This window comes from Camelus bactrianus, chromosome 15 (assembly GCF_048773025.1).
Source record: "Camelus bactrianus isolate YW-2024 breed Bactrian camel chromosome 15, ASM4877302v1, whole genome shotgun sequence".
Taxonomy (NCBI): Eukaryota; Metazoa; Chordata; class Mammalia; order Artiodactyla; family Camelidae; genus Camelus; species Camelus bactrianus.
Window position 1 is genome coordinate 33,216,708 of NC_133553.1, and position 27,801 is coordinate 33,244,508.

Consider the following 27,801-nt stretch of genomic DNA (forward strand, 5'->3'; position numbering starts at 1 on the left):
TTTTGTAAGGGTATCAGGTAAGACTTCCTCTTAACTTAGCTAATTACTCTGTCGCCAAGTTGAGGTTTCATTCTGAGTTATTGGGATAGGACTTCAACATACGAATTTTTAGGAGATTCAGTTCCACCCGTCACAGGCTGTGTCTTGAAAGATGAGTAGGGATTCATCAGGCACACAAGCATGTGTGTGTGCAGGGGATGAGGTGGGGGGTGCTTTCCAGGTGGGGCTATTAGACACCCAGTGCCCAAGAGCCACATGTTTGGGGACCGTGAGTGCACATGCTTTAACGCGGCTCAGAGGCCCGTGATCTGGTCCATTCTCCTTCATCCCCTTCACCAGTCTCCCTCCTTCCACTCCATGCAGCGCAGGCTCCCACTTCCTGGAATTCCTCCAGAGTCTCTTCCCTTGCCAGCAGGCCTCTCTAAAGGGTATGCCTGCCTTTGTGGAGATGAAAGCTTAAACAATTTGGGGGCTTCTTTAAGAGAGAAGATAAAATTAGATACAAAAGTGGTGTTTAGACTGATAAGAGAAATCACAACAAATTCCTGGTGCCAAGAGATTCACGTCCCTTTCCTCTGTGATCTCTGCAGGCGAGTTGCCAGGAAGCTTCCAGATGGCAGTTCCATTTCCCCTCAGCCTCCAACTCCCTGTGCTAGCAGGGGCCCCAGGCCTGGAGCTCAGTACCTGCAGGAGCCCTGCTCTCTCCTGGACGGCTCTTTACCCCTCAGGCTTCAGGTTGGCTCCACATCTCAGGGTCTCCAGCTCGCTGTCATCGTCACATCGTCATGGTAATGGTGAGCGTGTGACCCCGCAGAGTGCCTGCTCATGCCCAGTGGGGCGCTGAGTGCTTTCCGAGGTCACTCACATCTGCGAAGGGGAGAGCTGCCCTCCTCCCTCCTTGGCTCATGGGGATATGGGGTCTCCGAGAGCCCGTTTCTCACCCGCGGTCACGTGGTAGCTGGGCTTGGATCTGGTCTGGTCTCAGAGCTCTGGTTTCCAAAGTGTGCCGCCCTCATTCCAAGTAGTGTAGTGCTGCACAGGAGGTTACCTGTCGGGTCTCTTCTGTCACCCCACTCCTGAAGGCACACTGATCTCTGCTCTGTTTCCAGCACCGGGCACAGAGTGTGGTACAGGGCACCTTTAAGACGTGTTTTCTGCTGGATAGTCTAGCAGGGTCAGGGTGGCGACCAGGGGGAGCAGGAGGAGATACAGTCATGGTGTTGAGTGTAGCCTTTATTGCAAGGACACTGCTAGCCATGAGGGGTGTCCAGCTAGGGATCAACTCTTGAATCTGTGTTTTAGAAGCTCTGGCTCTCACTGTGATGTGAGGATGGGTTTGGGGGGAACTTGTGTGAAACATATGCCCCACGCCCCCCACCCTGGTGGAGCTAAGGGACACTGAGGCTGGCCTCTTCCTGTCCCCACCCTGTCTGGCATTCCCAGGGATGACTTGCTCTCATTTCTAAGCTGCAGGACTTGGGCAAGGGCTGACTGTGCCAGGCCTCAGTTTCCCCATCTATAAACTCAGGTTTCTTCATATCTTCTGAGTTTCTTTACACCTTCCAACCTCACAGGGATGCGGGAGCCAACACAAAGCACAAGAAGGTCTCTCCCTGCTCCATGCTGCCACAGCCCTGGTTTGGAGAAAGTGCCTCCTTCCTAGGGCTTCTGCTGGAGAGAGTTCAGAAGTTCAGTTCAGCTTACGAGCTTGCCTCCTGATGGGCTGTGGAGAGTCAGCCTCCCCGGGGGCCCAGCGGGACTGAGGGTTCTGGCTCAGGGCCAGTGCCTGTTGGAGGAAATCTTGTTCTCAGTGCTCATTGCCTGGCCCTCCTTAGTCCCCGCCCTGGAGCTTGGTTAATGCTAGCTGGTCCCTTCAGGGCCTCAGGAGAAGCCCCCACTGGCCTGCCCTCGGTGGTCTTAGAGGAGAGGAGAGAACCCCAGGAAAGTGATGGGAGGGTCAGCTGTGGGTTCAGTCAGCAAGCCCTGGGCCAGGCCTCCCGGATGTGTGAACAGCCTGCAGTCAGCTCTCCCTGCTCGGTGTTTCACATGCCTTCTGATTCTTCTGTAAAGAATGTGGGGGAATCTGCCTGGAAAGATTTGTAGTGTCTTTGGGCAAGTGACTCCTTTGCACGGCTGCATAAAATCAATGAGGCCTGGCTCTCCATTTACCCCTTGGATGGTGAGGGTGGGAAGGGAGTAAGGCTGGGGGTGGGAGCAGTTGTTATTTGAGGTGGAAAACTCCAGCCTGGGGTTTCTGTCCAAGGGCCTGGGCTCAGGGAGGAAGCACACATGGGTTGCTGGGGTTCATGTCGTCCAAAGTTGGTGCAGTGAAATCTGGTTTGGGAGGAGGCCATAGGCTTCCTGCTATGCAAATATTTCTGGGGAGGGGCTCAAACAGTGATGGAGGGCCGGTGATGGGCTAGACAGAATCACAAGGTGATACACGCACCTAACTAATTCTTATAGCAACCCTGGCAAATCAGTACAATTATTATCCCCATTTCATAGATGAGGAAACTGAGGCTGGGAATGGTTAAGTGCTGGCCAGAGGTCACACAGCTGGAAGAAGCAGGATTCAGATTCAGCTCTGCTGGCTGCCAAGGACTGGATGCTTAGACCACCTGCCCTTCAGCTAATAGGAGCAGTTTTAAGCCAAACCAGAATTGGGCCCAGAGGCTAAGTGCAGCAAAACCCAGGGTTAGCTGCCAATGGCATCCTGCCCCAAGCCTGCTGTGCACGCCTTCGCTTGGGTCACCGTGCTCTCCTGTAGTCCCACGAGACAGGCCGGCCACCTGGGAGTGCCCAATCCCCAGGGAGCCCTGGAGGAAATGAGGCCGTGGGGAAACATCTCCTGGCTCCCTCTCTCCCCCACGCAGGGAGCAGTGGTTGCTATGCAGCCTTGTTTGTTCAAAGATAGCCCAGCGGAGAGCAGGAGCGTGCCAGCAGCAGGGCCGGCGGCCGCCCCCTGCAACTGCCCCTGCCCCAACAGGAGGCCCACAGCCCAGGGCTGCGAGGCTGGGCCCGAGCCAGGGCAGGCCTGGTGTGGGGCTGCCTTGTCTTTGCCTCCCCAGACCCACGGGCAGCATCGTCGGTGGAGAGATCATGGGACCTGGATTCCTCTGGTGACAGAGGTTTGGCCTCTGGACAGAGAAAAGAGAGGTAATGTGGCCACCAGGCTGTTTGTGTGGGGATGGGACGGGAGGGGCAGTCAGGACGCCTAGTCCTTGGAGGGGTGTCCAGGAGCTGATCTGGAGCAAGGACAAAGGGTGCAGTGAGAGAAGGGACATCAGGCCATGACAGAGGCTGAGTCACCGTGGGGAGGTCTGCCCTCTCTCGGGGCCTTCCTGCATCAGCTCTGGACGGGAGGTTGGACTGCTGCTCTCTGAGCGAGAGAGACAAGGCAGGGGGCACTGCCCTGGGCTGTGCCCTACCCGCCACGGCCTTCGTCAGAGTTCTCTGTCTGGGATCATCTCTGGGGTCGTCTCCACGTGGCTTGGGCCCCCACCTGCCGGGGCTCCCTAGGGGCCATGTGAGGGGGCGTGTGCAGTGGGGAAGGCTCAGGAGTGTGGGGAACTCGTGTGAAACACAGGCCTTGGAGGGGCTCTGCTCTGAGTCTGAGTTCTGGCTCCACCTCTTACCCCCGGGGCTGCTGGTGAGGAGTGGAGACAGGACAAGCCGTGTGTTAGCCCCGCTGCTGAACAGAGGTGACTTCGTTGATACCATTATTATTATTATTGCAGAGGCAGTTGTGTTCCGTTCTAGAGCAGATTTCAGGCTCCTAAAACTCGGGTTTTGCCAACCAACTCCCAGACAAGGGCCCATGTTGGCCCATGTTGGCCCAGGGGCTGGCATATCCTTGGGAGCACTGGGAGGGCGGAAAGGGCCGGTGCTTCGTGGACAAGGCATCGAGGTGGGTCGTAGAGCACCCGGCCCCAGGCAGGCAGAGTGCAGAGCAATCGGGCTGGGCCCCGCACTGCTCTCCACCATGTCCTGGCGGGATGGGGCCCTGCAGCCTTTCCATCCCCAGGGGCCGGTTCCCAAGACGGCTTTGTTTCTGCCCCTGAAGCCTTGGTCTAGCAGGTTTGAGGAAAGGGGATGTAGTGGGAGCAAGTGATGGGGGGACGTCTAGCTGAGCTCTGGAGAGACCTACCTCTGAAGGCCTCCCATTGCCCACAGGGCCACCTCAGAGGCACCAGACTCTGCTCACCAGTGTGGATACTTAGAAGTTGATTATTTTATGTTCAACCTCTTGCAGACTGAAGAATGTATAAAACTCACAGTTTACTAAAGAGTTATGAAGTGAATGTCTGTGTAGCCACCACCATCAGGTGTCAAGAAATAGAAACTCCAGACCCCTACCCCATGGACCCCTTCCTTATTGCAACCCCCCTCCCTGCCAGGGGTAATCATGTCCTCATTTTCCCTGGCTTTTTGATAAGGTTTTCCCATCTATGTCTGCATTTCTAAACACTCCCTTTAATTTTGTCTTCCTTTGAACTTTCTATAAACAGAATCACACTCTACTTGGTCTTCTGTGTTTGGCTTCTGCCACTCAGCGTTACACTGTGGAGTCTTCCGTGGTGTTGAGTAGAGCACTGGTTTGTTCCCTTCCATTCCATTCTATTGTAGAATATTCCACGACATGTAGACACCGTAACTGATGTTCCATTTTACTTTTGGGTATTGGGATTATTTCCAGATTTTGTCCATACCAACAGATCTGCTGTGAACATCCTCCTACTGCCTTCTTGGGTCACACGCACAAGGTTTTCCCCAGGATAGATACCTAGGAGTGGAACTGCTGGGCGTAGGGTTTGCATGTCTCTAACTACATTAGATAAAGCAGCCTCTTTCCCAAGCGCTCGTGCTGACTTGCACCCACCAGCCGCGTGTGTTCTGCATCTCAGTAGCACTTGGCAGTGTCTGCAATCTTAATGTTTGCCAACCTTTGCAGACTGGGGAGCGTCTCATTCTGACTTTAATTTTCATTTCTGTGATTATCAGGAAGACAAGCACCTGCCCTCACCTTTCTTCTTCCCCACTTTCCTTCCATTTTGGTGCCCTCTTTCGCCTGGTCTCTCTCTCTCTCAGCCCCCTCATCCTGCTCAGCTTCCTGACTCCATGTTTCTTTCTGCCCTCCTGCCCCTCTGTCTCTGTCCTCCCATTCTCCTTCCTGGGGGACCAATCACTCATCCATGTTACTTCTCTGTCATTGATCTTTGAGCTGCAGGCCTGGGCTTCAGAGCAGTTGTCTGGAGGACTGAGATTTCCACTTTGTCTCTGCTTTGAAACCTCTGGTTCTTGGCCCAACATGCCCCTCTTTCTGGGCCTTAGATAAAACAAGGACAGAAAAAAGGTGGTCCTCCCACAGAAGCCATCTCAGCTTCCCAGGCAAAACCTGCTGTATGCCCTGGAAAGGCACATGTAAGATTCTAGCTCTTGGTCAAGGAGAGTTGGCTTTTTCCTGGGGCCACTGGGAGGAGGATGGAGCTGGTGTCTGAAGTTTTCTAAGCTTCTTGCAAGGAGACATTTGTCAAGAGCCCTTTCCTGGAATGTGATAGACATTTAGATGCTAGGCATGGTCAAAACAACTTTGCTGAGACTCTGATGGGAAAAGATATTTTATTTCTTCCCAGTCTCTTCTGATTCTCTGGTACCTGTAAGTGTTCACAGACTGCAGCTTGGAGATTGGAGTTCCAGATACTGAGATGGGGGTCTCTGAATAGCCAAACCATGCAGAAAGCATTCTGGGGACAGTGGACCGAGTCACTTCTGGTTCAAGACTCTAGGACCATGCTCAAGCTCTAGGATAACTCATTCCTGATCGTGGGAATCTCAGGGTGGGTGGCAAATCTTAGCCAATGGCTATGTAATTTCAGGCAAGATTTTCCTCGATGGCACCCAGCCCCACCAAGGACCTTAGTCCTCAGGAAGGCACTGTCATGGCTCTGACCGGGCTCTGCAGTGTTGGGTGACCATTTTGGGGAGGTCTTGGTGGGAGTTTGGAGAAGGAGGCTTTCCTCCTAGCCCTGCTCAGGGCCTTGTCAGCTGATGGCCAGTGTGATGCCTGCAGGGATGTGGGCCCTGGGTAGGCACGGCTCTTGATGGTCAGGATGAATCACTCTTTTACCAGCAGGAGGTTAGTTGAGCTTCATGAGCCCTTGCAGCTTGGAATTTAGTGGCAGGGGAAGAAGATAAAGGCGCATCCTGTCCCCACAGTGTGAAACGTTAAATTACTAGCTCAGGTTCTGATCTCTAATTTATATTTGCATCAACATGATACACAAGAGTGGGGGCAGGCTCTGAAGATTTGGGATTTTGTAAATTTAGAGATATGTTACAGACCCTTTGTCACTAGGTCCGTCACTTGCCTAAGGTGCCTTTGTGTGAATTAGAAAAAGAAGCCTCTTTCTCAAGACACTATTTTTGTTCATCAGAGAAGGACTATAATAAATGTCCAAATCTGTAGTGTCTACAGTGTGAATGGTGACCCCTTAATGATGACGCCCTTGTGCAGTGCCCAACCTGAACAGTCAAACAGGGCAGCCCTGCTTCTCTCCTACCTTCAATGTTTTTCCTACACAGCTTAAATAAACCTTTCTCTCCTGCATAGGCTTTCCTATGTCTTTGAGACCAATGATTCTCATGTCAGAATTCCTGGGGGGGGGGTAGCGGGGAGCTGTTTCAAATGTCACAGACCTAGACTTCTTCCTACTATGCTCTCTCTTCCCCTCCCTACTCCACCCATTCCCCCCAAACACACACAGCTTTTACAGATTGAAGACCACATTCCTCCACTGTGTCAGGCACAAAAACCGATGAAAAGCACTGCTTTGGGCTCTTGGCTGTGAGATCCACCCTGTCCCAGGGGGTCACTGAGATGCAGGCATGTCCTGCCCAGCCTGCCTCCTGCTCACCCAAGGAAACGTCTAAAGATATTCGGCTCCACCAGGCAGCACCTCCATGTGGCCACCCAGCCTCAGCCAGTCCTCTTAACTTCTTGACTCAAAGACTTTCAAAAAAGACATTTCCCTTTCCTTGAACATCTGAACCCACACAGTAAAATTGTTGTTAAACAAACAATCACATTAATAGCCACTGTTTACTGAGTACTTGCCAGGGGTCAGGCATGTATGAAGAGCTTTTCCTATTTTACTGAATACTCGCAATAACTGTGTAATAGACAGTGTTATTTCCAGAACAGTTGAATGGAGGCTCAAAGAAGTTTAAGAATGTGCTGTGTGCTGGGAGACATTCAGGGGGTGGACTTTAATTCAGGTCTGTTGACTCCTAAGTGTTCACTGTGAGACACTGTGCTCTGCTGCCTCCGAGAGCAGAGCCTCAGCTCTGATGCTTCTACTGGTCACTCTGTGGCCTTGATCCAGTTACCTCACCTCCATGGGCCTCAGTCTTCTTATCTATGACAAGAGGACAATAATATCTGCCTTGCTGCTCGATCTCAAATGTTAAGTAGCATAATATTTGGCACCACCTAGCCCAGGGCCTGGCACCTGGCAGCATGGACTTAAGAAATGTGAGTTTCCTTCACTTGGTTTCTTCTCAATGAGATCATCTGTAAAGATATGCTTTAATTTTGATTTCTTCATTCATTCATGCTACAAGCAATTCTTGAGAGTTATTACTATGTGCCAGGGACTGTGTTTGGTATTTTGTCTGCATTTCTTTAAATTCCCATGGAATACCAGAAATTAACACAACATTGTAAATCGACTATACTTCAATAAACTTAATTAATTAATCAATTCATCCCCACGGCCCTGTTAGCTGACCTGCACCTGATACTGTCTGGAGGACAGAGGGGTTACAGGAATACTGACCTCCCTGCCCCTGGATGGCAAGGGAGCCAGTAGGTGTGGCTCCAGAGCTGGTTAAGGGGCTCAGGAAAGGAGCAGGTACGAGAGGGGTGCCACTTCATCTGTGTACTGCCTCCTGCTGGCCCATGTGCCAGTCACAGGGGGAGCCAGTGTCAGTGGGGAGGGGGATCCTTGGATGCCTCTGACAGAGGGTCTCGTGGGTGTGGGTATCAGTCTCCTGGTTCAGGATGGAGATGGCTCTTGGGACTACCAGCTCCAGGAGTGGCTGAGTCCTTATCTGGAAGTTGAGAGTTGTTGTGGAAATCAGCCCAGCCCCAAGGTAACAAAGATGGAGGCATCTGGCTGGGGTTAGGGTGAGAAAAGAAATAGATTTTTTTTCCCCTGGAATCAGATACACCATATTCCAGAACTTCCTTGCTCTCATGCTTGGCAGTCTTACCTCCTAGTTCATGGACAGTGTCAAAGCCTTCCGGCCCACTTCTCTGGACTCCCCTAGGCTGCCCACCTCCTGCCCCCGTGACCCCCTGCCTGTGCCCTTCTCCCCTGTCCTGTTAGCTCTGGGATCCTGCACCACCAGTCCCCCTGCCTCCTTCCATGTCTTCAGCCTTTCCCTTCTGGCTCTGCTTCCTCCAGCCACGAGAATGCTCCAGTAGGTCCTATCCTTAAACACAGAGAACAAATAAGCACACAACACCACCTTCCCCACCCTCAGCCCTCCCCAGCTGCCACCTACCACCCCCCCACCTCCTCCCCATCCAGCATTTCTAGAGTGATCTGTTCTCACTGTCTCTACCTCATATGCTCCTCAACAGCACCTTCACGGGGCCTCCGGGTCCCCACATGCAGAAATTGCTGTCACTAACCTGGACGATTCCCCCATGGCCATAGCCAGTGGGCTTTTCTCAGTCCTGACCCCACCCGACCTCTGCCATGTGGACACTTCTGCTCACTCTTTGCTCTCTGTTTTCCTGGTACCCGCTCCCTGGGCTCCCAGACTGCCCCTGCTCTCCCTCTTCTCTCTCGGGGCCAGGTCTTCCCATTGATGACCTCGGCTCCAAGTGGCTTAAGTCATTGGTTACCGGGGGTCTCCTGGGCATGTCTCTGGCCCAGACTTCCCTCTTTGAGTCTCAGACTAGCTGCTTTCTAGATGAATTCACCTGGGGTCCTGGAGGAGCCACACACCAACCTGCCCAAACTAGGACTCATTGTCTCTCCCAGGCAGGCACCTTCTCCTGTGTCACCATCTCAGCAGCTGATGGCACGTTGTCCTGTAGCCTCCACGCCAGAACCCTGGACGCAAGCTGGATTCCCCTCAGCTCCCCTGATCTAATCTCTCTCCCAGTCCTATTGACTTGGCTCCAATTATTTCCCTGACCTGCCCCATCCCCCCGTATGAACCACTTCTGCCCCGAATCAGACTCTTCTCCCCTCTCTCCAGGATTATTTCTACAACCTCCTGCCCCGCCCACCCAAACCCATCCTCCACCTGATGCTGTGGCCTCGTTCATTGCGGTAACACTAACACCACGAGATACTGGTTGCTTGCTAGGGGGCAGGCTCAGCACTCGGTGATTTTTCTATTTTATTCAATGCAATATTGAAGTGGAGTAGGCAATATCTCCATTTTTGCATTTAAAGAAACTGCTGCTCAGAGAAGTTTGGTGACATGTCTGTGGTTACACAGCTCACAGGTGTTGGAATTTAGTCTCATTTACCTTTGTATCTTAGAACCTCACAATATGGTTGAATGAGTGAGTGGATCTCAGACTTTCAGTGATAGACTGAACCCAGGAGGTCAGAGTCCAGTAGGTCACCTAAGAACATCCCAAGTTGTCCCTGGGGGTCTGTGGGATGGGCTATCTCCTGTAGGGGAGGGGAAGGGGGTGTGTATGATGAACAGAGGGGTGGGTGGGTGACTGTTCTCAAGGAGACACCTGGGATACAGGAAGGGTTGTTCTCTTCAGTCTAAACTCTGACAATAACTCGTGGCAAATGTTGGTTAAGTACATATATTTTCTGTGCCTAGTCCAGAGGCTGGGCTCATGTCTCTAAGTCTCAGTCCTAAAATTTTGTCAAAAGCTTCCTTCCCTGGGAAGTCCACCCCAGGTCCCCTTTGAGAGATTTGCATGAAAACAAGGGCAGATGATATCATTCCTCTGCTTGAAATCTTAGAGCTCCCCTTGCCTGCCAGACAAGCCCAGACTTGACAGAGCTCTGCACTTCTCTCTGTACTGGCTCTCGCCCGTCTGCCTAGTCTTGGTCCTCCTGCCAAACCTCAAACTCTCAGGTCCTGTCTGTCCTCCACGCCTTTGTCAGTTTCCTCAGCCTGGAATGTCTTTCCCACTTCCCTGCCCACTAGTTCCTGCTTCCTTCCAGGCCGAGCCAGAATGCAGCTTTTCCATGGAAGTTCTCCAGGTGCCAAGTCAGATGGCACTGCCTTCCTCCCTATGCACCCATCCTTGCTCATGACCAGGATGGACCTCACTCTACCAGTCCCTGCACAGCAGGTGTTTCCTGCACAGCATGGACTCACCCTGAGTACCACTGGGGACCGAGGGCCCTCCTAGTTTGGGCTGCTTACCCTTTAGACACATCTGTCTACTCCTTGGGAGGGGTGCCTGTGTCACCTGGGTCTGTCTTGTAGGAATGGAGGGCAGGCCCCTGGTAACTTTGAAGACAGTGTGGCTGTGCATGGGTGTGCATGTGTGTGGATGTGTGGGGGGTGGGGGGAGGAGGAGGGAGAGTTCAGACCTGATGTTAGTGATTATCTACCAGCAGTGGTACTAAATCACTTTTGTACATGATTTCATTTAATCCTAACAAAAGCCTTTGTTCGGACACTTTCAGATGAAGAAACCAAAGCTCAGAGGAATGAAGTAACCTTCCCAAGTTAATTCAAGAGGGCAAGGGTAGGGTTCCAACCCAGCCGTGTCTGACCTCAAAGCAAAGTTCCAGGTGTCCCAAGGTGGACATTCAGGAGCAGACTGGATGGGGGTGTGAGGTGGGAGGGGTGCCCAGATCTGAGGCCGCTCTTCAGAGAGTATTTCAGTGGGTGACGTATTTTGGGTTCAAACACTAGGTTTGGTAACTCTGCCATCTTTCTCCCCTCCCCTTGACATGGCACTATGGTTTCCAGCAGACACATCAGAGCACACGAGCTCTCTAAAGTACTGGAACCCATGTCCCAGGATTGGGGGCTGATCCTGTCCCTGGCCTCCCTGCTCTGATCCCTCCTACCCCCTCAGAGTCTGGTCCTCCTGCCTGAGGGCTGTTCTTCTGGGAACCAGGCTCTGCCCAGCTCCCCAGGAAGCACGATGGACCCAGAGTGGGGCACTGGCTCCCTGTGGGCTGTGCAAGGCACAGGGTAGTTGGGATTTTGACCTTGGGGTTGACATTCATTCCTGGGACAGTCCCAGTGTTCCTTTCCCTTCCACTTGAAACCTGAGTCCCTTCTGTCGCCTTTCTTCATTCCTGTGGTGCTGGTCACCATGGACCCTCTTAAGCCATAGCTTTACTGGAAGGAGTGGACAACAGTCAGTTATCTCTGGCTACCCCATTCCCTGAGCAGGGAAACTGAGGAGGAGGGTGGAGGAGCCAACCATCTTGGGTGATCCAGAACATCTGGGGGTGAGGATGGAATCCTGTTAGCCCTTCAGGTCAAGGACCGGCTGTTCCAATAGGGGACAGTCACTCCTTGGTGCCCAGGACAGTGTGGGGTCAAACGGGGGTGCAATGAATTGTGCCTCAGGTGTCAGCACTATGTACTGTCCATGCCAAACCCAAAGCTTTGTCCACATTTGGAATGGGATTTCTGATTATGGTTTTTATAGTTTGGACCTAGATCTTTAAGTTCCCACCAGGTCCCGGGGACATGCCACCCACTGCTGTCACACAAGATACAAGACATGGTTGTTTGTCCTACACGGCTATGGCTACCTCCTCTTGGGCAGGCACTGGGGAGGTCCTGTGTGTAGCCCCTGAGGGCCTGAGGGGTCAAAGGTGTGGACACAGGTGGGAGAGGCCTGAAAGGGACTCTGCCTGTGGCTTGGCTGGGCAAGCTATGGAGTGGATCCAGGTTTCCCTTCTGTACCACTGGTGTCCCTCAGGGCATGGAGTGATGCAGCCAGTGTCTGTCTCCTGACGAAGCTGTGGAGAGTGGGGTGGGGGTGGTCTTGCTCAGAAGGTGCCACTGACCCTCATGCTATCTGTGCTCTCAAGCAGCCCCACATCTTCTCTTTAGCCTCCTGGAGGTGATCCCTTTGGGGAAACTGAGGCAGCAATACCACTTTGACAGCCGACGGTGAGAAACAGGGCTGGGATCTTCTTAGAAAGAGAATCTGAACTATAGCCCAGTGGTTCTCAATCCTGTTTGAACATAAATATCACTCAGGAGTTTAGAAACAGAACAAAACAAAAATCCCCAAACAGATCCCTGTGGCCTGCTCCCTAGAAGACGCTACTTCAGTAAGGGGCCCGGGCCGAGGCCTGGGAATCTGTCATTTTAATCAGTTCCCAGACAATTCTGATCTGCAGCTGAGGCTGAGAATAAGGCCTGTAGCTAAAGATTGTTTTTCCAGGTGTAATTCGCTTAGAAAGTCTACGTTCAGTTCGAAACGGGGAAGCAGGGGTCTGTGGGCCTGCAGCTCTTGCTGCCCCTGAAGCCTGGACTCCAGCGTTGTTTGCTTTAATTCAGCCATGGAAGGTCTGTCCTGCTGAACTTTGCTGGAAGCAGCTGCCTTGCCAGTCTCTTGAGTCTCCTTCCCGGCTTGGTGGGGCAAGGGGTGGAGTGTTGGGACCTGTTGGGTAGACTCTTCCTTCACATTGCTCGGGAGAAGTGTCGTGTCCCTCGGCTATTCCTGGCTGCTCGTAGCTACCAAGTGGCCAAATCCTTATCCCAGTAGTGAGCAGACAGAGCTGCCTTCTCCCTGGCTAAGGTCGTTGTCAGTGTGACCAGGCAAAGGCTGGGCTGGGGCTGGGCTGGGGCTGGGCTGGCTGGGCTGGGCTGGAACCTCTGTTTGGCCAGAAGGGTTGCTAGGAGCTGCTCTGCCTTCTGGGCCTGGGTGGGGACGTGGTGGGCTGGCTTTCAGATAGAAGGCAGGTTTTCTCAGTTCCTGAGTTGGGATTTATTGCTTGGCCAAAGGAAGTTGTTACTGCCTCCTGCCCTGTCCCCAGCTGATATCTCTCAAGTAGAAACTGGGAGATTTGGGAGATGCGGCCTTTACCTCTGATGTTATCACTGATCAGCTTGGTGGTCCACCTCCCTACCTGTCAGGGTGAAAATGAGTCACTGTTATCTCAGCAGAGAATTTATGAAGTTGTGTGAAGTCACAGAGTCTGTGGTGGGGCCCTGTCACATGGAAAAAGAATGAAGTGAGGGTCAAGGGCAGGAGCTGATGATGACCCCAGAGTTTTAAGGGAGGCTGGGAAGGGGCTTGGAGTGCTCAAGTGGTTGGCTGCAGGACAAGGAAATAGCTGAGAGAGTCTGAGGTTGGCTTGGTCGACAAAGTGAGAATGAAGGCTGGGAACTTCATGCAGACGGAGAGCGGTGCGTTTGAGAGAAAACTAGGGAGCGGTCTCTGGGGAGACCCCACCACACACTGAGTGAGAAGCTGGGTCACAAGCTTGACACTCAACAGGAGCTTCCAGGGCAGCTGGCAGAGTCATGAGGGAAACAGAAATTTGTGGGGAAACAAAGCGTCAGATAAACGTGATGAACTCCACCTTCCCCAGCACCCTAAGGTGTCCATGCCAAAGCCAAAGCCGTGAGCAAAGCCGGGTTCGCAGGTTTCGCGGACACTCTGGGCGATGAGCTCTGCCTGTAGTCACACGGCCTTGGTCCCCGGAGGCTCTGAAGTGCCTGAGAGGGCCCAGATGTTAGACAAGTGTCCTTCAGTCTAGTGGCAGCTCTCCTCACTACAAGAATGCTTTAGCTCCTGCTGGGCTTCCTGCGAAGTGGTTCAAAAAGTGCTCGGTATTTGTACTGACTTCTCTCTGCCTCTCCCCATCACAGGTCCCCGGATGTTACACGTTGGGGCCATCTGGATGCCCAAAGATTGTACTCACAGCCCAGAAAGTAGCTGCTGCCTCTGGAAAGCCTCCCAGACGCCTTCTCCACCCAGGGCATGGGCACCCGTGATGCTGTCCCCCCTGGTAAGGGCCACCAAGGGAAGTCAGGGGGCTTAGGGTCTTCCTTGGATACTCCCAGGGGCTGCACTCTGCCTGGGAAATGTAGCCAGGCAGCCAGCCTTTTTGCCTGGGCCCAGCGCTCCGTGGGCTGACACTGGATCCCCTGCTCGGCCTCCTGTCAGGGTGGGGAAGGGCTCCCTGGCCTGGTTCTGGTCTCCTTGGCCTGAGCTTTGCCTCCACTGTCTGAGCTGGTGGGCTGACAGAGTAGCTGACTGTAGTGTTCGGTGTGTTCCGTGGTGGAAGGATGAGGATGGGCAGAGGATGCAGGGCTGGGGCCTCAGGGAGGGCTGGGTGTCCCCATTGCCTCAGCTGACAGGGCAGGAGAGTGGGAACAGAGGGGCCGGTTCTGTATCAGGAGACAGGGTTCCAGGCCTGGTGCTGCCGCGGGGAGCCGGCTGTGTGAGCCTCAGTTTCCTCTGGAGAGTGAGGGGATCAGGAGGTCCTGGCCCAGATGGAATGGGTGTCTGTGAGGTGGAGGGCCTCTTGTCCCTGAAGGGACTGGAGCAGTGGCCCAGCAGCCCTTTGGGAGGAAGGTGGAGAACATGGAATGCCAGAGCAATTCAGGAAATGGTCCTTGTGCTTATGGCAGAGCCCCGGGGGCTCTGATATATGACTGTGAAAATACCTGCACAGTTTAGTGCTACACCGGATCCTGCCTGACGTTAGATACTTGTAAGGAAGTGGAAGGTGCTGAAGGCTTAAGAAAAATCTAGAAGTCTAGATTTTTCTGGGCTTTGGTGCCCTGGCCTATTGGGGTTGGGGTGGCAAGCCCCCATCTGAGGGCCAGGCTCCGGTTTGTGGGCCAGGCTGCCTGGGGTAGTCTGTTCCCCAGTCCTGGCCCCAGTGGACTCTAAGGTGCTGCTCTCCCTCTGCTTCTGTCCCCAGCCAAGGTTCTGGCGCCAGTGGCCGTGTACTGTGGGAGTGTCCCCCGAACCAGTGCTGGGCCCCGTGCACTCCTGGGTGGAACCAGCAACTCCAGCCTGAACACTTCTGGAGAAGGTGAGACTGGGGGACTGAGCCTGGTGACCTGGTCACATCAGATGGCCTTCGAGTGCCTGGGGCAGCCTCTCTGGAGATTTTGGGCAGAGAATGAGCGGTTCCACCTGGCAGCTGCTCAGCTCAGGGCCAGAAATCGCAGAGCAGAGCTTGGGCCTGTTCCTGGAGGGAGAAGAGGAGTGTATTCAGAAGCCTGGCTGTGTCCTCAGGATACCAGCAGGTGTTATTTTTCACTGTGGTCCCTGCTGAAAATGCTCTTTGGTTTTAGGTGGGTCCTTTCAATTCTGTGTCCTGGGGGATGGAAGTGTATGGAGGGGGACCCGCAGGAACAGGGACTGGGGCTCTCCTAGGAACCCAGGGAGAGCCCTGTGAGCCCCAGGAAGGCAGGTCCTGCTGTCCCTCGAGTTGGGGCCTGGGGGTGGGGGGTGTCCAGCATCCAGGGCAGTCAGGGCAAGTGGATTCCTCTAGCAGAACAGCTCTTGCTTTTGTCTGCCTCAGCCTCCCTCCAGCCAACGCCAAGCACTCCGCTGGAGAAGCCATCGCAACCCTTGAGTGGAAATGGCAACCTTGGCAGCCTCAAGCTGGATGCTCCCCTGAAGGGCTGGCCAGTCAGGAATGGCCACCCCAGGAACCTTGGGGCTCTGTCTCAAGGCCCCTACCCCCTGGTGCCACTCCCCTTGCTGGAGTCGGAAGCCAACAGTGTGGCCCGGGACACCACCCAGATCAAGGACAAGCTCAAGAAAAGGAGGCTCTCGGAGGGCTTGGCAAGATCTTCCCGAGGTGAGCCCTGCCCGCCTGCCACTCTCCCACCCCAAGGTCAGGGACACCAAGCCACCTGCGTTGTGAGGATCAGCAGGTGTACAGCTGACAACTGGGGTCCATTCAGGGCTGTTCAAGGGCACCCACCAAGTGCCCTCTCTCTGCACCCTCTACCTGCTCCCTGGAATGCCATCTCCCACCTGGGCCTCTGCAGTAGCCCCCTACCAACCTCCCCCACCAACCCCCACTCGCCTCCTTGTAGACTTCACAGCAAGAGGGGTTCTTTCTGGACACAAATCTGATCATATTCTTCCTCCCTTCCCACCAGCTATCCTTAAAACCACTGGGTTTTAAGATAAACCCAGTGGTTTTCAGATGGACACAGGACTAGAACCCGATGTCCTCACTCCTAATCCAGTACCGATTTTGTTTCCCTTTCTACCCAACCTGCCTCTGAATTTTAAACTGGTGACTTTGATTGACATTTTCCACCACATTTTACAGGAATGGGAAAGAACACTCAGCACCGTCTGCTGGCACAGTCTAGTGGTGGGGGTGGTGCTGGGGGCAGATCTGCCCTTACCTCCCTCTTCCCCCTCTCCCCAGGACATAAGGCCCCGTTGCCAGCATCTCAATTAATCCCACTCCCCGCACTCCTGCGGCTAACTTACTCCCCATCCCTACCCCATTCAGCCTCTCTGGAGCCCGGGGGAGGCCCCAGAGGAGTGCCCCTGAGGACTGCCATCCCCCGGGCCACCTCTCAGAGGCTGCTGAGGTTGCCCAGGCCGATGCCTCCCATCCAGAGCATACCCACCACCCCGGAGGCCAGCGGAGGCAAGGAGAAGAGCCTGGACCCACCCAGGAGCTGTCAGGGTCCCCAGGAGCTAAAACCCGGTGCCCAGGAGGTAAGGTGATTTGACTACCCTGAGTCTTGTCTCTCTGTCCTTTTGTCTTTCTTTCTGTCCTTTACCAACCCCTGTTCCCGAGCCCTGAGCTGCTTTGGAGGTGTCTCGGCCGAGCAGCATTCAGCGGGGCCGGGAGCCCTCATCTCGCCCCACCCCGCCACAGCATCAAGCCTCTGTCACTGGCCTGGGAGCAGCCCCAGAGGTGCTGGGCCTACTTTTCCTGAACAGGGCTGTGTGACCACCTGTCCTACCTTTGGTGGTTCCCAAGCCTCTCTGGTCTGAATGTTCCAGAATTCCTCATGCTTCCAACTCTCCCTGTTTTCAGTAAGGGAGTGTGGCTGAGGGGAAAGAATGCTGGGCTGGGACTCAGGAGATTTGAGCTCTGGTTTCCACTCTGCCCTTCACTGGCTGTGTGACCTTGGGAAGGTCACTCCCCTCTCTGGGCCCCAGTTTGCACTAAAAAGAGGAGATTGGACCAGATGTTTTTTAGGATCCCTTTCAGCTCTGATGTTCTAGGATTTTCTGAAATGAGAAGAACAGAAAAACAAATAATAATAACAGCAAAAGGGGTTGGAGTAGGAATGAGGGGACCACTTCTTGCCTGAAATGGAAAGGAAACAATGAACCAGGGTCCCCAGAGTTGTGTGGCTGGAAAGAGAGACCAGAGGACACTTGCTAGCACTACTGCCCAGGTGGCTCCTGATAGAAGGGACCGCTCTGTGAGAGGGGCCTGGGAGGTGAGCATCCAGGCTGGAATGTTTCATGGACCAGATTCTCCCCTACGTCCACTCCTAGGTGCAGATATCCCAGCAATACCTGCACTGCAACGACGAGAAGATGCACAAGTCTCTGGGGGGCATCGTAACCCCGCCCATCCCAAAGGCTGGGGTGTCCGCCAGGACCTCCTCCTGCATGCCTGGCTCCCTTCCCAGCCTCTTGACTCCAGGCCAGGACTTCCTCACCAGCCTGAGGGCACCCCCTACACGGTAAGCAGCCCTAAGTCTAAACTACCTAGTGATCCTCTCTCCTCTATCCCCCAATATCTGCTTGGACTCCCCATGGTAGGGCCTCCACATCAGGGCAGATCTCTGAGGGCCGGTTGTGTGGAGGGCAGGGTCCCCCACCATGAGCCTCAGACCTGGGGCAGTCACAGCTCTGATCCTTGCCTCCAGCAAGCGGGGTGTATGGGCTTAAATAATGCCTTCGCCTCTACCTCTACCCATGTCCTGATGTGTATGGTTTGCTGCAGTGATGGATAAAATACAAATTATTTTAAAGCTCTATTGAATTTTGGCAGCTCTTTGTGATGATGCATTTTCTTAATCAATGGATACTAAAAAGACAAGCATTATCATGTCTGTGTTTGGTGGGAGAGAAGTAGTCCACAAAACTTTTGGACTTAAGAGGGTGCTTCATACCCCCCAAAAGGTTGGAAACCAGGGTGGAAGAGCTCTGTGTTGGAATAAATCAGGACTTATGGCTTGTAAGTGGGACAGACGGTGCTCTCCACATGGCCAAGAAGTCTCTGTGGTCAGTCCAGATGGATGTTGGAGTGAGTGTGGGCTGGGGTCTCTCTTTGGGGTCTGCTGTACCCATTTCTCTCAAGCTTCTTCCTGCATCTCCCACGCTGCCTCCCCTTCTGTCGGACACATGTCCACATCTTCCCCCATGCCCGATAGAGCGTGGGAACCCGTCTGTGGACCTGTTCCTGGACTTGAGCTCTCGGCTCCATTTTGGTGGGCAGCCTCCTCACAGTGGCCTGCTCCACGGACCTTCGCCTGCTCACCATGGACACTTCCTCCTCCTTTCCTGCTCAGACACCTGCCTCTTCCTTCCCCGAGAGTTCTTGGTGGCTATCATGACTCTCTGGCCCCAAATAAGTGACCTTTCCTCCAATCCCACTGCTCTTGACTTTTTTGTATCATTTGAGCTGTCGATGCTCTTGAATGCTCCTCTTTCCTCACCTTCCTGACTTTAAACCTGCTTCTAGACAGTCTCCCCTGCTCCTTCTTTCATCATTTAAAAAATTTATTCCTGGGCCCTTAACCCCCATCTCCTTTTTATCCCCTGGGATCTCATCTGTGCAGGTGGCTTCCAAAATCACATGGGATGGGTGACTTCCGTATCCCCTGTTCTACTCTGAGGTCTCCCCAGAGTCAAGCACCGTGCTTCCCTCCTCCTGTTGAGCATCCCCAGGGTCCGCTTGGCTGATGCAGATCCAATGTCAGAGGCAGGGAGGGAGGATGTGCCACCATTGGGGCATCACGGACGGAGCACCTCCTGTTTCTCCACACTGCCTCCATCCCACCATCTCCTGATTTCCACCGAGGTGCAGGCATTCTCTTTGATCTTCCAGTTTCAGCATCATCTTCAACTCTTGCACCGATTGCCTCTGTTCCTAACAGATTGCCACATCCCATCAGGTCTTTCTTAAACAACAAGAGAAAATACAAAAGCTACCACCCCTTTCTTGCCCCTGCCTTTCCTCTCAGTTTGCACTTCCTGGCTCCCACTTGACTACCCCCCATATCTCCTAACCCGTCTCCTTGCAGCCCTGGGCTCCCCATCCTAACATTCTGTCTTCATCCACACTCTGACTGCACCTCTTCCATGCACCTCGCCTTTGTTGACTTCTTGGTGGCAGCATCTTAAAGACGAGTCTCCTTGGTCGGACATTCAGGGTGTCCCAGCCACTTCCTCAGCTGCTCTGCAGGAAACTTCCCACCCTCTAGACCCCGCTATGACAAGCCCTCACCTCCTCCATCCCTGCAGTCCCAACATGAGCCTTTCATCCTTGGCCCACCGATCAGTTCCTGCATTTCTCAAGCCCGGGCCCCACTTCCACCCTCGCTCTAAGGTCTTTCCTGGCCTCCTCGGTGTGGCAGGGAAGGGAAGAGCCTTCTCAGCACGAACCACATGGCATCCAGCCCGTGCACTGCCTGACCACCTCCCCCCCGATTTGTTCAACTTTCCTTTCTATTCTTTAACTTGGAGCACTACAGAGCAGGTGCCATGTCTCGAAATCTCTGTGGTTCTTGTGGTGCCAAACTTGGTACCTGCCATGGATTATTCACACGATAAGTATCTGCCCATTTGCTGTCTGGTTGTGACATGGATTTGTCTCCATTGACTGTGAGGCTGGTGAATGGCTGGGAAGGAGCCTCCATTACCCTTTCATCCATCCATCCATCCATCCATCCATGCACCCAATCATCCATTCATACATTCACTTACACACTTGAAAGATGTTAAGTACCAACTCTATGCCAGGCATTGTGCTGGGTGCTATGAAAGCAAAGCCAAACAAAACAGTCCCTATGTTCTAGGAGCTCACAGGAGAGATTTACTAGTAAACCACTGACTCAGAATCCAGGAAGTTAAGTGCCCCTTATCCTGGGGAGCATGGTGGAAAATGATTTCAATCAGGGTGGGAAGACTTATTGGAGGAGGTGAGGCCTGAGCTGAGTTCTAAAGCCTGAGGGAGAGCGTGTGAGATGGAGAAGAGGGAGACAGCTGAAGAAGGAGTGGTGCTAGGAGTTTTCCAGCAGCATGTTTGTGTGTGACACGCGTCGGAGGTGAGGAGGACTGAAGGGCCAGGTACTGAATTGAGCAGTATGCGCTTTATCCCGAAGCAATGAGATGGCTTTTCGGTGTGGAAGTGACGTTGGACCTGATTTAGGAAGGTCACTTTGGCAACAACAAAGTGTCATGCACTGTGCTCACTGAGTCAGGGGCGGCTGCAGGAATGGGGAGAGGGGGCAGCAGGGCAGAGGCAGTGGTCCGTGGTGGTCAGCATGTGGAGGGCCTCAACAGGTGAAGGAGGGTGACTGGCTGGATGTGAGATGAGGGGCTGGGGAGCTGAGGACCGTGCAAGTTACTGGCTTCAACCACTGGATGGATGGGGTGCCCTTCACGGAGACGGAATTGGGAGGAGAGGCAGGGGCTGGGGCACTGGTGAGGCCACTCAGGGCTGGGTCCAGCTGGTGCTGCCCAGGCACACTGGTAGGTGCTTAGGTGTCTGGTGCAGGGAGAGGCCTCTTGCTGGAGACAGAGCTTTGTTGTTCCCGCCCCTCTCGTGGGGCCTGGGGAAGGACCCCAGGTGATGGTGGGGATTTGTGGGTTCAGCAGGGGGAGGAGGGGATGGAAAGCAGAGGCTCTGGTGGGTATGGGCGGCCTTGGCCTCTGTCCATTCTGTTGGTGGGTCTCTAGGGAAGGGAAGGAGAGAGGTCTGCAGCTTTATGGAGGCAGAACCACGTGCTCTGAGGCCACATCCTCTGCCCAGAGAAGGAGGAAAAGTAGCCTCCAGCTTGAGGCCAAAGGGGTGAAGCTGTGGGCCAGGAGCGGGATGTGGCCGGGCGTGGGGAAGGAAGCAGCACCAGGGTTTTCGGTGCCCTGTGCTCCCCTCAGGCAGCAGGGGGCAACCACAGGGACATCCCAGCTCCATTTCTGCCCCCTAATCCTGTCAGGGCAGCTGGGCAGTGGTGGGTTCCAACGGCAAAGAGCTGGAGGATGGGCTCCCTAAGTTGGGTGCCCTGGGGTGTCTGCCTACTGTCTCCAAACCATACAAGCCCTCCATGTGGGTCCAGATCCAAGAGGTCGTGCTGGTTCCAGGGAGCAACTCTGGGTCCTGGCTGGTCATTGAAGCTCTGCCCACCCAGTAGAACTCGGGGCCCCCGACCTCCATAGTCCCCTCGGATAGAGGTTCCCTGGATCTGGGCAGGCACCTAAGTGGGCTCTCCTACTTCCTGTCCTGTGACCATCCTGGCCTGGGTCATTCTGCTGTGTGAATCCTCTGAGGCCAGAGCACAGAATGTTGTGTCGCAGTCCTTTCGTTGTGACTTGTTACCCTGTCAGTCCCCCAGGGGGTTCTGATGTCTATGCATTTCCCAACAAGAAGAGAAAATCCACGTTGGATAATGTGTAACTGGTATAACTGGTCTTCACAGGACCGTCAGCTCCAAGAAGGCAGGGACTTCCATCTGTCTTATTGATGCTCTATTCCCAGTGTCCACAACAGTGCTCGGCACATAGTTAGCAGGTCTTCAATAAATATCTGTTGAATGAGTAAATGGTGCTGCCTATTTTAAAAATTACAGTAAAAACCAGTGCCGGGAATGCCCCATCTTCTCTTTGTGTGCTGAGTTTCAAACTGAACCTCTGTTACAAAACATGGTAATTTCCCATCAGCAGCAAAGAGGGTCAATCCCTCTAGACCCTGGGGAGCCAAGGGGTGGGGATTACTGAGCTCTACTGGAGTAGGGACAGTTTGAGGACTCAGTCTGCGCTGAGCTGGGAGGAGATTTACCCTCATCTTCTGCAGCCGCTCTCCGGCAGGGGACGTGCCCTCTTTTAGACTAAGCAGTTTCCATGGGAGGCTGGCTTCCTGGGGAATTGCTGGGCTGCGCAGCCGGGAAGTGAGGCTCAGAGCTGAGTCTGGACACCGAGTCTGGCCTGGTCTGGCCTGCCGGTCAGCCTGCCCTTGAATTTGCAGAAGAAGCTCCATCTCCTGCTGCTTTGAATCCCTGGCCAAGAGCCTCTTTACAGGGCCACTCACAGCGCCCTCTGCTGTGTCCCCTCTCTTGGCCGTTGCCCCACTTTGGAGCTACCCTGGGCTCCTCACAGCAGCAGCTCTTGCTTGCCGTTTCTCATGGTGCTTGTTTCTCTCCTATTCTTTTAAGATTGATTCGGGAGAGGAGTGGGCCTCGGGAGAAGACCCCCAAATCTCTAGGTATGTACTCTCCATTCACACAGTCATTTGTTATTTGACGCTTTGGTTCCTGGGCTGAATCATTGGATCAGAATTAGGGTTATTCCTACACTGTTGGTGGGAATGTAGTTTGGTGAAGCCACTATGGAAAACAGTATGGAAATTCCTTAAAAAACTAAAAATAACTACCATATGATCCAGCAGTCCCACTCCTGGGTATACATTTGGAGAAAACTCTAATTCAAAAAGATGCTTACTTGCCAATGTTCACAGCAGCATTATTTACAATAGCCAAGGCATGAAAGCAACCTAAGTGCCCACTGACAGGTGCCCACCGACAGGTGTCCACCAGCAGATGACTGATGAAGAAGATGTGGTGTGTATGTGTGTGTGTGTATGTGTGTATGTATAAAGGAAAGATCTAATTTGGGGGTATGGATAATAAGTATCTGGAATAATCCCCATTTATTGCCTTTTGTCCCTGTTTGAATGACAAGTTATATGGTCACCCTCTTTTGAACATTTTTTCCAGTTTTATGTGAAATTTCAGACTCTTGGGTTTTGTAGGACACACAGTTTACCTTGATGTTCTGTATTTTGTTGTTTGAATGAATAAAATGTAGAGCTCCAAGAAAAACAAAGAATCAGCACTAGAGGAGACCTCTCAGACTCAAGTCTTTCATTTCACACACGGGGAAACAGAAGTCACCCTGGTGCCACGGAGGGGAGCCCCTGCTCTGTGCCAGGTGTGTTGAGGTGCACCAGCGCATGTCACTTCCCAGTGACCCAGCTGAGAGAGAAGGCGCTGTCCATATTTGACCGAGGAAGGGATGCAGTGAGGTTCATGGAGCTGGACCTTACCCCTGGCCTCAGGGCTCGGAAGGCAGCCTTGCCACATTTGCGTGCAGGTCCGCACGGCTCCAAGGCTGGACCTTCTGACACATTGTGCGGCTGCCCCTGCACTGTTTTAAGCAAATAGAGATTTCCTCTCCAGACAGAGTGAGAAATTAAACCTCATCCCCACAGATGCCTTAGTCAGCCAATCCCAGGAGGTTTCAGTGTCAGGGGAAGAGAGCCCTGCGCTGGAAGTGAGGCAGATGGCCAGTGGGACACAAGGCCCAGAGAGGCTCTCCAGCCTGATGCCCTGACTCTGTGGAGAGGATGGAAGGTCAGGTGAGGGGACCTGGGCAGAGTACCCTGAGCCTCGGCCGCAGACTGTGGGGGTTGGAGGCAGCTGCCCTGTGACTGGCGGGAGGGGGTGGCCTCTTGTCCAGCTTCCTGACAGATCACTCTGTAATCAGCGCAGCAGGTGGGTCGGTTGGCCAGGGGTAGGCTGTTACCCAAGAGGCCCCAGGGTCAGGATGCTCAGCTGGGCCGGACAGGCAGACCTGGCACAGAAACCTCTGTGGCGGCTGCACCTCCCCACCTCCCTGGCCAGGCTGTGGCGGGGTGAGCTGGGGCAGTCTGGTGTGACCCACACTGGCACTGAGCACCCCTTACGAGCTAACTCTGAGGGTGCTGGGGTGAGGGCTCAGACAGGACACCCCAGCCTATAACTACTCCCTTGTCTGTCTCATCAGCTTGCTGCTTGAGAACTAGGCCCCAAGGAGGCAGGGGCCAGGCTGCTAAGACAAGACTTCCTAGCGTGTCTCTTGGAGGTATAGGTGAGAAGGGGGGCATACAAAATGGCAGAGTCCTTAAGGGGCTCTCTGAGCCTCCAACTGGCGGCTGGGGACAGTGTTGCCCAATGTGTGCATCACATCTGGCACATACTAGGGGCTCACGTGGTGTTGCCTGAAGCCAAGGGCTTCCCCCAATCTCATGGCATTTCCGCAGTCCTTGCCCCAATCACTTGGTGTCTGGACGCCTGTGCCCTCGGCCCTGCCTTACTTCTGGGCGGATGGAGACTTGGCCCCTCCTTCTCCTTGGCCCTGGATCCTTCTCCCAGGAGGGCTCTTTGGCAGAAGGCATGGGCCGGGCAGAGATCCTGGGTGACCCAGGAGCCCTGCTGGATGCCCAGACTCAACACTCTCTTTCCAGCCTCAGGCAGCCCCAGATGGTGGCCCCCATCCCAAAGGACCCCAGATTTGCAAGTTCACCCTAGGACAGTGAATTCCAAACTTTGTGAGCAGGAGAACCTGGTTAATGAACCAGGTTAATGAACCTACCCCCACACTGCCTCTATTATAAGAAATGTATTCTTAAATCCATTAATTGGGAAAATATAGGATGACAAAGAGATACTATGGATTTGATGTCTGGAAATGAATTTGTGTTTTACCAACTGTAAGAGCATCTCAAATTCACTGGGACTCAGCTTTCCCGTCTGTAAAATGAGAGCATTGGTCTAGAGTTAGTTCACTGGTCTCTTTGTACTGTGTCATGGTCTCAGAAAGGTGCATGGTGGTTTATAATGGTCAGTGGGCTCAGTTTACTTTTTGTCTTCCTGAAGTTCACACCTCCCAGGTAAGATAGACTTATATTCTCAGGAAATATCTTAAACCTCTTAGATAACAGATCTGCTTCTGTTTCCTGCCTCTTCTCCTCCCTCCCTCCCCTGTCTTAGAGTAAGGTGTGTGATAATTGTTGGATGGATGGATGGATGGATGGAAGGATGGATGGATGGATGGATGGAAGGATGGATGGATGGATTAAAGAAGGAGGGTGTTGGTCCTAGGGCAGCCTGTTCTATAACTGTGAATGCTGCTCTGTAGAGTAAATTTAACCTGTGTCTTTCTCCATTAGGAAGCTTTGGGCAGAAGAACCAAGGGTGGAGGGCTTAGGCAGTAAAATGTTATACCAGTCACAGAGTCATAGAGCCTCAGGATCAAAGGGATGGCAGCTGCTCCAGGGTTCTGGGTGTCTTCAGCTCCATTCTTGTTCTCGACTCCTCAGAGCCAAAACCTTTGGTCACACCTGTCAGAGACAGGCCTGCTGCCCCTGAGAGGCCTGCCCTGCCTTCATCTCAGTGTGCTCCTACGCTGACAGCCTTCTCCTTCAGCCATGCCAAAGAAGCCCACCCCTTACTAAAAGAAGAAGACCAGAAGGAGAGTAGCACTAAGGTACCTGGAAAGCGAGGGGAGGAGGAAGCTGGGGTCAAAGTGGACCACTGGCTGAATGCACACATGTTTCTGAAATACGTGAGTGTGGGACCAGCTTGAGGGAAGCAAGGAAGAGCCCCAAGGCAGCTGCCCCTAATACTTGAGGCTAGAACCTGTAGATGGGTTTGGGGTGAAGGCTGAAGAAAAGAAGAGAAACAGGGGAGGAGGAAAAGGATGGGGATGAGAAGGACTAGGTGAAGGGAAGAATATAGCAGGGAGCAGAGGGGTGGGGATGAGGGAGGAGGGGAGGCAGAGAGAGGTCACACATGGTTCAGAAGGAAGCAGGATGTGGGGAGAGCACAGAGGGGCTTAGGTGAACCAAGCTGAGTAATTTGAACCAGCACCCAAGATAGCAACCCAGAGGCAGCTGACTCAGAGGCAGATCAGCCAAAGGCTGTGCTTGATGGGCTGACAAATACCTTGCACTTCTGAGGTGACCTTGATCCAGATGATTCACCCCGATCCTAGACTGGATGAACTGAATAAAACTTGGAGAGTGACTTTTATGGGGACCTGTGTTCATTCTTTGCAACAGAGATATGAGTGTAACAAACGTATCTTGAAAGCCTGCTCTGTGCATGTACTCTGTTAGGACCGGGATCCAGTGATGCTGATGAGGACCAGGCTCCACATCAGCCCACCCCAGCGAGGGTGACAGACCATGAGACAAAGGAGACGTAACTCAGGGCCATGAAATGATCTCATCCCCCACCCCACCTTAGCCACTCACTCCCATGATCATACCACAGACCTGGGCTCTGCAGATAACTTCCCCCCACCATCATCTCAACCTCAAGCATACCATTCACTCAACACCTCCTATTGTTCTAGTTTAATCCATCTGATATCCCAACTCCAGCCCTTGTTCCTTCTGCATCAATAGTGTTCTCCTTGAAATTGGATCATTCTCACTAGCATCTTAGCTTTCTGTTACTTCTCTCATCTTAAGAAAATTAAACCAAACCAAAGCAAAAATAATTCCTTGTCTCTCCCCCCATTCTCTCCTGAGTCCAGGCCAGTGGGGCTTAGTCCTCACAGACCCACTGAAACTGTCCCCGTTGAGGCACCAATGGCCATGACCTTCCCACATGCAGCACATCTCAGTGTTCTTCTGACTCGACTCATCGCCAGCTTTTGTGGCTCATCCTTCTTGAATTCCCCACCAACGGATGGAGATGAGAGATGGCTTCTTTCTTGCTTCTCTGACTGCATCAAAGTTAGCTCCTTTCCCAGCCTTCTTCGCTGGCTCCTCTGTGTCTTCTTGATCTCTACGTGCTGGAGACCCCAGAGCTTGGACCTCCAGCCTCCTGTCTGTTTATACTGACCCCCATGACCTGGTCCAGTCCACGGCATGAAGCACCGCCTCTATGCTGAGCTCTCCCATATTTCCCTCTCCAGCCCAGACCTTCCCAGATCTCTAGTAGCAGTTAAATTATGTGACCATATTTGTACAGGATGGATGCTCAACATCTCCATTAGGTATCTAATTATACTTCAGACTTACTTCATCCAAAACTCCACTGTTGAAATTCATGCCACCAAACCTCCTCTTTCCCCAGAGTCCCCTTTCCATGAATAGCAGTAAAAGTCAACTCCAGCCTTCCAGCAGCTCTGGCCAAAAAGCTTGGGTCCACCCCTGCCTCCTGTCTTTCTCTCTCATCCCACACCTCACATATCAGGCAAAGCCATGGGCTCTACTTTTGAAACATGTCCAGAATCTGGCTGTTCTACCATCCTTATTCCTGTTATCCTGGTCCAAATCCTACCATGTGGGAACTCTTGGTTCGGTTTTGACAATTTTTTGTGAGTCTTAAATTATTTCAAAATGAAAAGTTATAAAAAAACAACAATACTTAGAGAATCCCCCTAGCCAGCCAAAGAAAACAAAGGAGTCAGATCATACCACTCTTCTGCTCAAAACTTCCAGTGGCTTGCTGTGTCCTCCAGAGGAAAACCCCAAGGCATGGACCACAGGGTCCAGCCCACTGTGGCTCCTGCGCCCCCCCCCAAACCCTGCCACCTATGACCTGTGTCCTATCTCTCCTGTGACTCACGGTGCCCCGGCTGTGCCATCCTCAGGGTTCCCAGCCAATGCCCAGCACACTCCAGCCCCAGGGCCTTTGCATTCACCGCTCCCTCTGTTTAGAATACATCTCCCCTAGGAACCTGCAAGCCTGCTCCTCACTGCATTCATGTCTCTGCTTCAATTTCATGGCCTTGGGGAGTCCCTCTGGGCCTCCCTACCTGAAACAGAAGCCTTGTCATCCTGTATCCCTTACTTCCCTTCTGGTGCGTGTTGCCTGTCATTAGAG

The 27,801-nt window shown here is 53.2% G+C and overlaps 1 protein-coding gene across 8 annotated transcripts in view; it reads left to right on the forward strand.

The window, feature by feature from the left end:
- The window catches only part of TOGARAM2 (TOG array regulator of axonemal microtubules 2), a 68,835-nt gene that overhangs the window by 16,622 nt on the left and 24,412 nt on the right, over nucleotides 1-27,801 (forward strand). For 4 of the 8 annotated variants that reach the window (XM_074341843.1, XM_074341838.1, XM_074341840.1 and 1 more), the window contains 9 exons: nucleotides 591-794; nucleotides 2,877-3,159; nucleotides 13,846-13,985; nucleotides 14,907-15,020; nucleotides 15,516-15,797; nucleotides 16,470-16,681; nucleotides 17,477-17,667; nucleotides 22,360-22,409; nucleotides 25,284-25,450. In XM_074341843.1, coding sequence (XP_074197944.1) covers nucleotides 13,958-13,985; nucleotides 14,907-15,020; nucleotides 15,516-15,797; nucleotides 16,470-16,681; nucleotides 17,477-17,667; nucleotides 22,360-22,409; nucleotides 25,284-25,450 — 1,044 coding nt within the window. In that variant the 5' untranslated portion in view covers nucleotides 591-794; nucleotides 2,877-3,159; nucleotides 13,846-13,957. Of the gene's footprint in view, nucleotides 1-590; nucleotides 795-2,225; nucleotides 3,160-13,845; nucleotides 13,986-14,906; nucleotides 15,021-15,515; nucleotides 15,798-16,469; nucleotides 16,682-17,476; nucleotides 17,668-22,359; nucleotides 22,410-25,283; nucleotides 25,451-27,801 lie in introns of those variants that run through there. The other 4 variants (XM_074341841.1, XM_074341842.1, XM_045511771.2 and 1 more) reach the window with 3 other exon arrangements.